This window comes from Chrysochloris asiatica, unplaced genomic scaffold (assembly GCF_000296735.1).
Source record: "Chrysochloris asiatica unplaced genomic scaffold, ChrAsi1.0 scaffold00236, whole genome shotgun sequence".
NCBI classification, from domain to species: Eukaryota; Metazoa; Chordata; class Mammalia; order Afrosoricida; family Chrysochloridae; genus Chrysochloris; species Chrysochloris asiatica.
Window position 1 is genome coordinate 2,412,524 of NW_006408754.1, and position 15,870 is coordinate 2,428,393.

Below are 15,870 nucleotides of genomic sequence, written 5' to 3' on the forward strand. Positions count from 1 at the left end.
TTTGAAAGGGTATATGAGAGTTGCTAATAGTGATTATCTCTGGTATAGCGTTTTAGGATGAGCACTGGATGGCTACCCATAAGGTCGGTAGTTCAAACCCACCAGCCTCTCCTTGGAAATGCTATATATACAGGATTGCTATGAGTGAGAACTGATTTGACAGCACTTAACAACAAAAACAACATTGGTTATTTTAAAATTCTTTTTGATACTGGTTTAATTGTTTCAAAGAGCATGCGTTGTTTTTATAATAATTTTTAAAATAAGTTAGTTCCATTTAGGGGTAAAAAAACAAATAGATCATTTCACTTATTTTGGTAATATGTTTCAATGTCTCCCACACCTTACAATCAGAAATATCTTCCAATTATGGGGTGTTAAACATCAATTTGCAATTATGGGGTGTTAAGAATCAATTTGCAAGCTCAATTTTATTCTACATTTTAATACTTAGGCATCTTTAAAATAATTTTCACAGCATTGCATTTGGTGTGCAGGATTAGTTGCTCTGGATTAGAGGTAAATCACCATCCTACCAACAGGTGATATGACTATCACTCAGTAAAGTCTCCCTGTATCATGTAGGGACCTTGTTGTCTTTACCAACCATCTCCAAGAAGAGCTGAATCAGTGAACTAAAACACAGTCCAGTTAATTTATAGGATCGTTTTTTGCTCGAATCAATCCAAACAGTCTGATAGGATCGTCATGAATGTTTTCCTCTGCTGCCTGACTTTCTGGTGGGAGATTGTCTACCGAAGTGATTTTAGAAACATCGAGATCCAGCGCATAGAGTTGCTCCTCTTCACCCGTGTTTGACAGTGAAGTTTCCTGTTTCCTGGGCTTTCTGGCCTTCCCCCTGTAACTGTGATTTAGTGAAGCATAGCACATCTGTGGTTCAGTGGTTGCCTGAAAAAGGAAGGCATGTTAATTTTCCATAGGCATGATGACTCCTGGGAGTGTCTATGACCTATGAAAAACAAGTACAGTGGCTTGTTTTCTAGGCTTCAGCTAATTTAGTTTGTTTGTCGAGTTAGGATGATAAGAAGAAAACAGTACTTAAGACTTTTGAGTGGAAAACAAAAAATGCTTAGATAAGACTTTTCCTTGTGTTGTTATCTTGTTTTCTTAAATTTAAAATGCACATGAAAATTTAAGATCAACTCTCACTTGCTACCACCCCTGCTGCCTCTTCACATAACTATGGCCCTATGTGACTCTTACCAAGGAACAACTGTGAGTAAGAATGATAAAAATGAATTTAACAAACACAGTATCTAGTGACATTTTATATTTGCTTAGTAATTGGACATTTAATGGTACCTGAAAAAAACCTCAATTTTTATACTTTTAGAGCTTCAGAATTATAAAGATAAACAGTGTCCACTAAAACTACTGGCATCTAGCAGATAATTAAATTTCACCTATTTCCCTAATATATTCTTCTTGCTTACCTGCTCCCAGATTTTCTTGGAACTCATTGCAGGTTGCTCTTGGAGATACCTATTTGCATTTAAAAGGCTCTGGTGGTTTCCTCAGACCTGTTGTTGTCTGGTGCCTTCCAGTAGATTTCAACTGAAAATGACCCCCATGTAACAAAGTAGAGCCTTCTTACAGGGTTTTCTGAGCTGTACTCTTTATGGAAGGAAAGCACATTGCAAGGTATTTCTCCCATGAAGCTGATGCAGGGGTCTGAGCCCTCAAGCTTTCAGTTAGTAACCAAGGACTTAACCTTTGTGCCATGCTGAGTCAATAGTACTTTAACAGGACAAGACAGGAGAAACTCCTTTAACAGGAGAAACTCAGGGCTACGACAAGCATTGAGGAAAGACCTTAAATGAGGGGCTGGAAATTTTAGAATTGAAACCCTGTTGTGCCAAATACAGACTATGGGACCTTGGGCAGTGTTTACAAACTATTCTCGGCCTCAATTTTCTTGTCTGTAAAATTATAAAGTTGTTGTTATTAGGTACTGTCAAGATGGCTCCAACTCATAAAGACCCAATGCAGAACAGAAGGAAACACTTCCTAGTCCTGTGCCATCCTCATAATTGTTCTTATTGGTCCATTGCTGCTGCCACTGTGCCAATCTATCTAGTTGGGGATCTTCCTCTTTTTTGACTAACCCTCCACTTCACCTAGCATGAGGTCCCTCCTGATAACATGTCTGAAGTATGTCTGAAAATATATCCTAGCTTCTATAGAGCACTCTGGCTGCACTTTTTCTAACAAATTTGTTTGTTCTTCTGGCAGCCAATGGTACTTTTAATATTCTTCTCCAATGCCATAACGCAAATGCATCAATTCTTCTATGGTCTTCCTTATTCATTGTCAAACTTTCACATGTATATGAGGCTACTGAAAATCATGGCTTGAGTCAGGTGCACCTTAGTCTTCAAACTAACATCTTTGTTTTTGAACATTTTAAAGAAGACTTGTGCTGAAGATTTGCTTAATGCAATATGTCACTTGATTTCTTGACTGCTGCTTCCACAGTGTTGATAGTGCATCCATGCAAAATGAAGTATTTGAAACTTTAATCTTTTCTACATTTATTTTGATGTTATTCATTGGTCCAGGGGTGAGGGGTATTGTTTTGTTTACATTGAGGTACAAGCCATACTGAAGGCTGTGGTCTTTGATGTTTATCAGTAAGTATTTTTAAGTCCTCTTCACTTATGGGAAGCAAAGTTGTATCATCTGCATATCACAGGTTGTTAATGAGTCTTCCTTCAATCCTGATATCACATTCTTCTTTGTATAACCCAGTTTATCAGATTATTAACTCAGCATGCAGATTGAATAAGTATGGTTAAAAAAAAAATAATACAATGCTGGAACACATCTTTACTGATTTTAAACTATTCTGTGCCCCTTTGTTCTGTTTGAAAGACTGCTTCTTGTTCTATGTACAGGTTCCTCATGAGCACAATTAAGTGCTCTGGAATGCCCATTCTTTGTAATGTTATTCATGATATACACAGTCAAAAGCCTTCACATAGTCAGTGAAGCACAGGTAAGCATCTTTGTGGTATTCAGTACTTTATGCCAAAATCTATCTGATATGAATCTTTTCCACTGTCTCTTCCCACAGATGTGGTCAATTTGATTTCTATATATCCATTAGGGTGAGGTCCATGTGTATAGTCATCTAATATGTTGTTATAAAAGGTATTTTAAGTCATTGGTCTTGCAAAATTCTATCATGTGATCCCAAGCATCATTTTGATCACCAAGGCCATATATTTCCAATCATCAGTAATTATCAATATATCTTGATTGTATATTTGATCATTTTCAGACTTAAGAAGTTGGTTGTTGTTGTTAAGTACTGTTGAGTCAGTTCTGACCCATAGCAACACTATTCGTGGTTTCGAAGGAATGGCTGTTGAGCTTGAACCACCAACCTTGAGGTTGAATTGAGTTCTGTATTTATAACTGAAAGCATATTAAATAATGCATGTGTGGTCTAGAGTTGACCAACATCATCAAGTGCTGAAGAGTTGAAAGAATGCATATCCTAAACCAAATGGTTAATTGCTTATAACTTCCAGCATGTCATTTCAGTTGAGTAGATTGATGGCAATATTTCCAGAGGTAAAGAAATGTGTACCAATGGAAAGAAATGGAAACAATAAAGGAATATGAGAACAAGCTCAGAAGTTAAACAGAAGAATCAGATTGAAGTAGGTTTTGTTGTTTTGTTTGTATTTGTTTTGAATATTGAGGATATTTATGTATATTGCTAGGCAAATTATAATATACATTGAAATAAAATTGAAAATATGGATAAAAATTAAATAACTGAAGGCACACAATCCTAAAAGAAATAGGAAATGTGGTCAAAAACACAAATAGAAGCATTAGCCTTGTAATAGAGAAAGACTGCTGCAGATACAAGCAACAAGGTGAGGAGACATTGATTCAAAATTTTCACATAGAGATGAGGTAAGATGAGAAAGCTTACACTAGTGCCCCACAATTATTTTCGAACATAAGAACTTTTGTGAACTCTTATTTCATTGCTTGGTTTTCTTATTAATTCTAATTAATATTTATTGTAGACTGAGATAACTAAATTTCAACTTCTCAACTATACATATCACTTCCAATAGGCAAAGAGCTTATTTTAACTTTTTTTTCAACAGATAAACACTTTTTGATCAAGTTGTATATATGCTGTTATATATTTCTAATGCTTTTGCAATTCTAGTAGCAAAAAGTGTAGTGTTTTTGATAGCGATGACAATTAAAATCAAATGGAATTTGACAAATAAATAGAAATTACTGGTAGCATAGTGGTTGTATAGGATAAACATTGGACTGAAAACCATAAGGTTGGCAGCTCAAGCTCATCAGCCACCTTGCAGGGAAAAGATGAGGATTTCTGCGTCTGCTAAGATTTACAATCTCGGAAACCCTACACAGGGTCACTATGAGTCAGAGTCGACTTGATGGCACTTAACAACAACAACAAAGAGATTACTTGAAATTAAATTTGTGACAAGGATGCAGTGTAGTAAAATAAAGACCAATTTCCTTATATAACTAACCCAAAATCCCTGCCATTGAGTTAATTCCAATGACTATAGCATATGAGTATAGAAACCCTACTAGGGTTTTCAAGACTAAATCTTTAAGGAAGCAAAAGCATCCACTTTCTCCCTCAGAGTGACTGGTGGGTTTAAATTGCTGACCTTCTGATTAGCAGTCCAGTGTTTATCCTGAAGCACCACCAGTACTCCTCATTATCTTTAAATGTATCATTTCTAAAATCATAGACTTTAGAAGAAATTTTAAGGCTGTACATCATTTCTTCTTGAGTAAAAGCCAGAAGCAGTTCAAATGACGCTGCTCTACACAATTCACATGTATTAAACAACAGCTTCTATTCAGAATTCCCAGTTCTTTCACCACTAAGGCACTGTGAATTCCAGCATTTTTCTTTTATAATCATAGATGTAGCAGATCATGTTATATCATGCAGTTTTTCATACATTTTATCTAAAAATATATTTTACAATGAACTAATCAAACCACAGATTTGCCTGTCAGAGTTTTGACTTACCGTTTTCCTAAGCCTCATCACATCTGGGTTTCTTAAGAAAAATGTCAAGAGGTCTAGTTTCTTAAGGGATTCAAGTAGAAAACAAGAAAAATTCTACCTCCATGGAAAATGTTCATGGTGTGGCCCATCTTCGCAATGAGAGCAGTTTGTAGACAGGATTCAATTTGGATTCTGTCTTTCTACATAGTACCTGAGTTTTCTTGGATACGTTATTTACCCTTTATAAGTTTCTGTAAAGTGGGAATGATAATACTTCCTGTCTCAAAGGAGATAATAGTGTGAAACACCTAATGTAGTGACTGATACACAATGAGTGCTCAGGAAATGTTGGCTCTGTTATTATTTCTAGAATAGGAGAAAGGACACAATTGAAGGAGCAAGATCTGTGAGGAATGGAAGATGAACAATTTTAACTGAAGTTTATGCCAGCACTGGACTGTAAACCACAGGTTGGTGATTTAAACCCACGAGCTGCTCCTTGAAAACCCTATATAGGGTCATTATGAGTTGGAGCCAATTCGATGGCCCTTAACAACAACAACATACATCAGTAGTTTGTAGGCTAAGGATTTTAGATGACAGTTAATGAAATTGTGTTATTGTCTGAAGAAGTTGAGCTGATTGTGGTAGAAGACAATGTGCATTTCCTCTTGGACTTTTATATGCCTATGTAGAGCTTTGGCTTCCTATTCCCACATGGGAGTCCTTTCTGTTGTTGTTAATGCCATCCATGGAATTCTTTATGACTCATAGCAACACTTGGGTGGTGCAAATGATTGATATGCTCGGCTGATATGTGAAAGGCTGGTAGTTTAAATCTACCAAAAGGGACCTCAGGCAAAAGATCTGGCAATTTACAGCCATTGGAAAGCCGATGAAGCACAATTCTACTCTGACACGTGTGGGATTGCCATGAATCAGACTCAGCTTGACAGAACCAGTTTATCTCCATATGTATGTCACAAGCTGTTACCATAAGACCACAGATATAGAACTTGCATTATAATGTATATTCATTAGTCTTGTGTAATAGGGATCAGATGTTTTATCTCCAGCTAAGTTCTTATGGAGTTCTGGTAGCAGAGTGGTTACAAATCGGGATCTGAACCTTAAGGTCAGCAGTTCAAAACTACCAGCTGTCCCACGGGAGAAAGATGAGGCTTTCTGCTCCCATAAAGATTTACAGCCTCAGAAACCCTGTACAGGGTCGCTATGGGTTGAAATCAACTCCATGGCACATAACAACAACAAGAAGTTCTTATAAAACATTTGTCTCTCCTTTCTTCTCTCTGATCCTTTGCTCTCCTACTCTCCACTTCCCTCCTCTCTCTGTCATTCTTAGGTCTTTTGAACAATATATGTGTATCAACTTTTACCTCTGTGAAGCATATATATTTTTCAGTTGGGAAGAAAAGACTTGATTCACTATTTGGAAATAGGATCCACTTTTCCCTTTATATCTATTGCCTTGGTAATTATACACAATTTTGACTCTTCAAATTTGATCCTTGCAATTCAGTGCATTTTCAGGTCTCAGTACTTGACACATGATTCAGAACAACATTTCTAATAGACTGTATCAGATGTGCATCAGAGTTTGATTGTTTTATGCTCTTGAGACATGATATTTGCTGTCTGGCAATTAAATTAAGAAGCTCTGGTAGCATAGTAGATTACAGGCTGGGGTGCTAACTGCAAGGTCAGTAGTTAGAATCTACCAGTCAATTCATAGGAGAAAGATAAGGCTTTCTGCTCCTCTGAAGATTTACAGCCTCCAAAACCCTATACAGGGAGACTATGGGTTGGAACTCACTCAAAGGCATGTAAGTTGAACTGTTAAGAGTAATTATGTCTGATGCCATTCCCTCAGCCTGCCCCTTTCCTTTTCCACTTCCTGGCTGGTTGGCAACTTGCCCGATATACTACAATTTGCTCTCATTCGCTCCTGGAATGGCCCTGGAATGAGAATCAGGCTATTTAAAGAGGACTCCATATTTATTTGATAAAAATCCAATGAATATATGAATGTAAAATAAATTCCAATTGTACCTTGATTTGTTTGCTGAAAATGTGAAGTAGTAAAAATGAAGTCATGAGAAGAAATCCACCACTAGTCTGAATTTGACCCTTAAAATAGAAAATAAAACACACCTGCTCATGTTGGTCGACTTCTTGTGGTTTAGTCACAGATTTCTCTGGTCGGGATTTCATTTGCTCATAACAATTTTCATTTGTTGGTTCTTAATAGTTGAAAAATCAAGATTTTACAATGGGAAAATGAAGATGTTGACACAAATAGTACACGAACCTGACAACAATTAGCTGTAGATATAAGGTCCCTAAGCAACACTTGACAAGTCCCTGTGGTGGAGAGGCAAACAGGAAAGCCCAAACTGTTCTTTGCAGATAAACAGTAGAAAAGTCCTTTGCCCCTCAACAATAATAAGGCCAAAAAGGAGGTCATTTGAGAAATCTAGATCATCTTAATTTTTTCAGATAATTGTACATGGTAGTCTTAACTTCTGTTAGATGTTTCAGAGATCCCATAAGTTAAAGAACTGCCTGTGTGTCCTCTGTGATGCATGTGAGGGCCAATGGCCTGTGTGATACAAAGTTCATTGTGCCTACATTGATAGTTACAATTTGGTAATTTGTTCTATGAGTAAGACGTTGCTCTCAGAGGATTTGAAACCTTACATCCTTTTTTATTTACTTATTATTATTATTATTTGCCAAAAAGGGTTTAGATGATGATTTTGTCCATAATGAAAGGACAGTTAGGCCAGGTTACCCACAGGGTTTGGATCTCTGTAAAACAGGCCCTAAGTATTTGGGACTCTAGTACAGGGTCCAAGAGCCAGCAATCCTGAAATCACTTCATCATGTGGGGGCATAGTTCATGCTTATTGAATCTTCTGATGACTTTCTGCCCTCAGGTACTCTCACTTAAAAGGGAGAGGAAATAGGGTGGTGATTCCTAGGATGGTCAGTATCTTGGCAGAAAAGTGACTTGTACCATTTTTACTCTACAATGAAAAAAAGATATAGATACTCTTTCTGCAAAGCAACACAGAGTAAGGGCTCTAAGAGTATTATTTCTCAAAGCATAATCATTGGAAAACATAAAAATCATCTGGAAGGTTTGTTAAACAGCAGATTCCTAGGTACTAGTTGAGCTGTGACCTGTTGCTGTAGAATAAACACTGGACTGGTAACCACAAGGTCAGCATTTCAAACCCACCAGCTGCTCTAGGACACCCTATACAGGGTGGCTATGTATATACAACAACAAATATTAATTGGCAGTTCAAAGCCACCAGATGTACCTTTAAAGGCAGGCATAATGACCTGCTTCCAAAAAGTCACAACCTTTAAAACCCTATACAACAGTGCTACTCTGTACACATGGGTTTGCCATGAATTGGAATCACCTCAGTGACAACTAACAACATTCTTTGTTGTTGTTGCTGTATGCCATCAAGTTAGTTCCAACTCATAGGACCCTGTATAGGGTTTCTAAGGAGCAACTGGTGAGTTTCAACAACTGACCTTGTCGTGCAAATTCACCTTGTGTTCCACTGCTTACCATAAAGCATCACAGGATATAATGAACTTTGAGTCACTGCAATGCACAAGAATGCACACATCCTCAAATATTACAAATTGGCAGATTCTCCAAGGTAAAACAGGTGGGTAATTATTTTTAATAGAATATTTCTGAAAATTGTTTCTGATTACTTAGAGTGCTGAGACTTGAGAGTTTACTCTTTATAATGGAATAGGAGAGAAAGGAATAAATTCTGAAATCCTATATTTTAAAATTCTCACATTCCAGATTTTAGAATGCTTCACTGCTTTAATAAAGAGATACTCAGAAAAAGTTAGTATATTACTGGAAGTCCCTGGGTATGAGACTTCAGGGATAACCCCCCCCCCCCCCAATTTTCTATTAAGAAGTAAGGGAAGAGAAGTGCTTGTAGAAAAAGAACTGGTTTAAAGACACGAGCCTTATGATGCAAAGTTTGCTCATCAATGCTTTGGGCCTGGGCCAAAGTGGTCTGCTTTGGGACTACAGAGGGCTTTTGTTTTTAGTTGGTTGGAATATTTTAAGTAACTGAGAATGCCAAGAATTGAAGAGCACTCATTACATAAGAACAAAAAATGTTTAAACCACTCAGTGATTATTTCTCGCTCTTCTTTTCTCCCACCTGCAATCAATCCAGCCCTAGGCTCTCGACTTCAAAAGAGTGAGTTACGGCAGGGGAATCAAAGAAAGTGTTCATTGTACCCGATTATTTGCTTTTCTGTGCAGAAAGCCCTGTTTCTCTGAATCATTCTCTGTTCTAGAAATAGCTTTATTTCCTAGAATTTTGTATGCCAAGATTCTTGGTAATTGTATCTTCCTGTATTCTCATTATGAGTAGAGTAAATTGATAAAGCAGAAAAACAGAATGTTGATTTACATTGAATATTGTAAAACATTTTACAATATGAAGTCTAGGAAATATATATAAAGGAACTTTAATCTCTCTTGAATTTATGAATACCACTGGGAGAAATTCAAATATGATTATGATAAAAAATAAGTTTCCTTAAATTTTTGTGTAATATATTGATAAATTCAATTTATGGAAAAAGAAAACTTACCTGGTCCCACATTGTCTAAATTACCATAAATTGGTGTTTCTTCAATATAATATTCATCATCTCTATAACAAGGAAAAGTAATTTATATTATTAGAATCCATTATATACATAGTTCATAACTAATGTCTCAGCTAAATCTGATATTGGGTGAACTAGGAGTCCTGGTGTGGAATTACCGAATAATGAACTGGACTGTAAGGTCGGTTTGAACCACAAGGTCGGTGGCTCAAACTTACCAGCCACTCCTTAGAAACCCTATGCAGGGTCACTATAAGTCAGAACCAACTTCACAGCACTTAACAACAACAAATTCCTACTCTTATTTAGACTCAACCAGTATCATCCAAGGGTGATTTTTATGTATGATGAGTAAGTATGTGTGTGTGTTTGTGTATGTGTAAGCTTAGAAGTTGGTTTTTAGATCTTCTTTTTAGTCCATACTATATATGTGTATATGTGAAGTGCCGTTGAGTACGTTCCAACTCATAGTAACCCTGTATAAGGTTTCAAAGAAGCCACTGGTGAGTTTGAAGTACCAACATTGCTGTTCAAATGACCTTGCAAGGTCCAGTGCTTACCCTACAGTGTCACACCAGGGCTCCAAAGAGAAGTTTTGTTGTTGTTTAGTGCCATCATGTCATTCCAACTCATAGTGACCCTGTATAGGGTATCCGAGGAGCAGCTGGAGGTTTTGAACTGCTGAACTTGCAGTTAAAACTGACCTTGGTGTCTAGTGCTTATCCTACAGCACCAAAAGAGCAAATATTTATTTAGCACTTACTGTACATGGGGAGCTACCTGAGCATTTCATGTATTTGTTCATTAAAACTCAAAATAACTCCACCTGGTAGACATTAGAGGAGTACCTTCCCCACTTTGCTGTTGTTAAGTGCTGCAGAGTCAGTTTTTACTCATAGCGACCCTGTATAGGTTTTCCAAGAAGTAGCTGGTGGATTTGAACTGCCAAACTCATGGTTTGCAACCCAGTGCTGATCCTACAGCACCACACCAGGAATCCTTCCTCACTTTACAAGTAAGGAATCTGGGGAACAGCAAGGTTAAATAGCTTGTTCAAGGTCAGAAGACAAGTATGTGACAGCTAGGATTATAACTCAGATTATCTGTTCTCTTAGTTATAGACACTTTTCTTACTAAATAAACATAAATTGACAGTGATGACTATTGAAAAAAAAAATTACAATCTCAGTTCAACACATGCAATAAGATTATTGATCACTTATTAGGCCCTGTAGCTATACTAGTGTTTTGCATGTATTTTATCAAAGGACCAGGAAAATACTGCAAAAATATTGTTTTTCCCTGCCTTGTAGAGGGGAGCCTGAGATTCTGATAGCTTAATTTCATTTCCCTAGACTTACATGTAATGAGGGAGCACGGTGGCTCTGTCCAATAACACTGAATTATGCACGAAGCTGTTCAAACTACCAGTGGCTCCAGATGAAGCTTTCTGCTCCCACAAAGATTTAAAGCCTCAGAAACCCTATACAGTATCACTATGAGTCAGAACCTATTTAACAACACTTAACAACCACAACAACACATGTAATGAAAATATCAGCAATAACTATCACATATGAAACCTTGGCTCTGTACCAGGCTCACTGCTAACTGTTCATTCAACCCTCAAGACAACACTGTTGTTATTACGTTCCTACTTATTGCAACCCTATATAGGGTTTTTGAGGAACAACTGATGGATTTGAACCACTGACCTTGCAGTTAGTAGTCCAGTGCTAATCCTACAGTGACACATTAGGACTCCCTCAGAACAACCCATGAGATTCATATTCTTATTTTCAATGTACAGATAAGGAATTTGTAACTCATGTTATTGTTGTTAAATGCCTTTGAGTTGGTTCTCACTCATAGCCACCCTGTAAAGGGTTTCCAAGGAGCAACTGGTGGGTTTGAATTGCTGACCTTGTGATTCACAATCCAGCATTTATCTTAAGGCATCACATAAGGAGTCCAACTCACAGAGGTTAATTAAAATGTTCAAAGATGCACAAACTTTCATTGGAGTATCAGCCAAAATCAGCTCAATAGAACATAACAGGAATGTACTCCAAGTCTGATCCTAAAGCCCTTGGCTCTGTCTATAACACTAGGAGGGCTTGCAGAAGGTGACACAATTCAAAGGTTATAGGGAAACAGTCTAGGAGACATATAATTTTTACTCCTTAAACTCAGGAGAATTGACAAGAATATATGACTATTTGTTTAAATATCTTTATACCCTCATTTTAGAAATCCTATTAGGACTACAGAGTCTTGACATGGTTCTGAGGATAAGCACTGGACAGTAACCTCAAGGCCTTCAATTCACACCTACAGGGCATTCTTGGGAAGCCCTGTGAAGGGTTATTATAAGTTAGAACTGACTCCAGGAGACTTAGCAGTAACAACCATTAAGATTGCAGGAGACTTTCTACCATTGTCACCAAAGGGTTGTAATAGCCCTGTTGCTATTATTGTTAAGTGCTGTCTAGTCAGTTCTGACTTATAGTGACCCTGTACAGGGTTTCTGAGGAGCAGCTGGTGGATTTGAACAGCCGACTTTGTGGTTCCCAGTCTAATGCTGATCCTACATCTCCACACAGAGAATAACCCTAGTGACCAGATTATACAATTGCAAATTAGGAACAAAGAGAAATGTCAAACAGTGAAAGTGGTATTTCATAAAACAGTATTAACTGCTTTAACTTTGAGATTACATATCACTAAGAGTAAAAGGGAATTGTATCAAAAGAACAAAGTATTCTTATGTAAGGCATAGCGCCTATCTTACTCTTTGTGGCTCTGAAAAAGGACACAGAATGTGTAAGCACTAAGCAGGTATCCTTTAAAAAAGCAACTGATCAAATGATACCTGTTTGAAATGGTTTGAAAATCCCATACATTGACATGTATTTCACTTATCTGATAACAAAAGAACTCATCTGTAGCCTTTTTTCCCATCAGTAATTCAATACTGCTTAATATTGGCATACAGAGCAGTCCCTGCTCATGGTATTTTCTCTAGTTATGCAGAGATTATAATAGCAAAAGGTAAGGAATTTTTAATAAGCCAATCCATCCATTTTCCTAGCCCACGTAGATACCAGATAGAACTTGCAAATGATAAATCATGTCCAAAAAAATTAACATCATTTCATTCTCTATGAATGATAATAAGATGCGATTTATAATGCTGTGCCCTATGTCTACAGGCAGGTCTCAAATGATTAATCACCTCAAATAAACTATTATTCAGGAGCTGTTACCTAACCAACAAATTAATTTTTGTTTTTTTCTTAGCAGTGCCAAATAGCTCCAGTCTCATGCAAATATCCAGTATACTTCAAGCATCAATGTTTGGCAGTGTTCTATTTGGAAGAGTAATTAAAACTAAATGAATCCATATCTAAGAATCTAGTATATCTTTGAGTTTTAGGTCCAACCAGATCTTTCACTGCTTTGAATGTATCTGAAATAGAATCTTAGTTTCTGAATGCTGCTATAACAGAAATACCATTAAATGGCTTTAATGAACAGTAAAACAGCTTTTCACAGGTTAGTGGACTAGAAGTCAGAATTCAGGCCACAGAATCTAAGTATACTTGAATAAATAAATTTAACTTTTAAAATATCATACTTCTTTTTTGGTGATCTGAGCATACATTCTGACTTTAAATTTTCTATTTAAAAAGGATATTAAATTATTTGGTGCTTATTGTCTTTTCCAGCTTCCACATTTTATAATGTAACTGTGGCATTATAATATCTAAATAAAAATAATGGATGAAAATATATTTAAAAAAACAAAAACAAGTTAAGCTATTTTAAGGGACTAGAAAGTTGTCACATTAAGGAAGGACAACCTTAGATGGTTATCTGAAGCTGGTATTGGTAAATGTTAGTTTATTTCTTTTTAATAAACACTTTTCTTGAGTGGGCAGGTAAAAATGCTATTTGAAGTCAAGAGAGTGGATGGGATTACTTATGAAATGAGTATTAGTAGAGAAGAGAAGGGGTTTACTAAATGAGCTCTTTAATATCCAATATTTGGAAACCACAACAGAGAGGAAGCTGCTGATGAGAGAGGAAGAAAACCAGAGAGGCATGGCCAGAAGACCACAGAAGCAAGTTTCAAGTAAAGAGTGACAATGTTTCAAGAGCTAATAATCATCTGAATAAGATAAGACCAAGAATTTGTCATGTGGAGTTCACTGGAGATTCTGACAAGAGTTGATCCTATGAATTAGTGAAGACAGAAGGTTAAATAGAGTGTGTTCAAGAAAGAAAAGGTAAAGAGGAAAAGAAATCAATAACCATGGACCTAATATAAGCAGTCCTGGTGTGGCGATGTAGGCTAATGAGTCAGACTGTAAAGTCGTTTGAACTGCAAAGTCACAAGCTTCTCCTTGGAAACCCTACACAGGGTCGCTATGGGTCGAAATCTTCTCCACATCACTTAACAACAATAACAATGTCCTGGTGTGGCGCTGTAGGTTAATGCATCAGACTGCAAAGTCGTTTGAACTGCAAGGTCAGTGGTTCAAGCTCACCAGCTTCTCCTTGGAAACCTTTTACAGGGTCACGATGGGTCGGAATCGACTCAGAGGCACTTAACAACAACAACAATATAAGCAGAACTTTCAAGTTTTGACGTAAAAGAGTGCAGAGCAATAGAAAGTAGGTGTATGGCAATCTAGAGTCAAAGAAGCTTATTTTTCTTTTTTAAAGTAGGGGATGATATAGTACACATTGATGGTAAAGATAAAAAAGAAACAGAAAAAGTAAAGATGCCGAAAAGAAGGTAAAAAATGGTTTGAACAATGTGTCTCTGATTATCTACTGTCCCCTTTCTTTGACAAAAACTGTAACAAAGGTGTAAGTGTCGTGACTAGTGGAAGAATATCAAAGATAAAACCCTGCTTAGAGAAAGAAAATAAACTCCAGCAATATTTTGTGTGGCTGGAGACAAAAAAAGAGAATCTAAAAGATGTTGTTGTGAAGAGAATGGTTAATGAATTCCTGCAGCAAAAATACCAAAGCCAAATCCATTGCTATCCAGTTGATTCCAACTCATAGCGACCCTATATAGAATTTCTGAGACTGTAAATCTTTATGGGAGGAAACAGCCTAATTTTCTTTCATAGAGCCCCTGGTAGGCTTGAACCATTAACTTTGTGGCTAACAATCCAATGCTCTTCTTACAAGCAGCAAAATTATTATCAATTACATTACCCTAGGTGTTTTCTTCTCTGTAAGCAAAATATTATAATATAATCTATGGTTTTTACACAATGAAACTAAAGTTCATCAATGTTCAGTCATTTCCCCAAGATTATAATGGACTAATTGCAATAGTTTAATTAAAATCTAGAGTTGTCTGGATCTCAAAACCATGATTATCCTACTGCATTGTCCTAAAACCTATAAAAAGACAACAATTGTATAGAATTATTTTTTAAGCAAAAATAAAATACCCCAGAGGTAAATGCCAGGAAATGTGTATCTGATGTATTTTCTATTTCATTTAGATGCTGTGCTGTACTTAAAATGAATGTGTTGCTGATCTACACTGCAGGAAGGGCAAGGAATTACAGAATCAGAAAGATAAGATCAGAGAAACAAATTTCTTTCCCCTCCAGCATAGCTTCTGACCCTGACAGATGCTGAGTAGAAACACTGAGAGTGAAATGGAGAAGCCAGTGTGAAGGAAACTTAGCTTCCTTCCTTCTAGCCCAAACCATCCTGGAACTGAGGAGGTATTTGCAATGCTCATTATTGTTGCGGTGAAGTGCTTTTGAGTTGGTTCTGACTCATAGAAACCCTGTATAAGGTTTCCAAGGACCAGCTGGTGGGTTTGAATCACCAATCTTGTGATTGGAAGCCCAATGTTTATCCTATAGCACCATGTTGTTGTTGTTGTTAACAGCCATTGAATTGGTTCAGATTCATAGCGACCCTGTATAGCGTTTTTGAGAAGTGGCTGGCTAGCTTGAATGGCTGACCTTGTAGTTAAAGCCGACCTTGCAGTTCAAACCAACCTTACAGTCCAGCACATTAACCCACAGCGCCACATCAGGATTATGGTTAATGACTGTTGTTGTTGTTGTTGTTGTTAAGTGCCGTTGAGTCAATTCCGA

General features: G+C 36.9%; 1 protein-coding gene across 1 annotated transcript in view; it reads right to left on the minus strand.

Annotated features, from left to right (window-relative positions):
• Positions 1-651: 651 nt before the first annotated feature.
• Positions 652-15,870, minus strand: part of LOC102813119 (T-cell receptor-associated transmembrane adapter 1-like) — a 68,409-nt gene continuing 53,190 nt past the window's right edge. Inside the window, exons 5-8 of the mRNA XM_006873317.1 lie at positions 9,716-9,777; positions 7,238-7,308; positions 6,960-6,977; positions 652-909 (exon numbers count right to left, since the gene is read on the minus strand). Coding sequence (XP_006873379.1) covers positions 652-909; positions 6,960-6,977; positions 7,238-7,308; positions 9,716-9,777 — 409 coding nt within the window. The remainder of the gene's footprint in view (positions 910-6,959; positions 6,978-7,237; positions 7,309-9,715; positions 9,778-15,870) is intronic.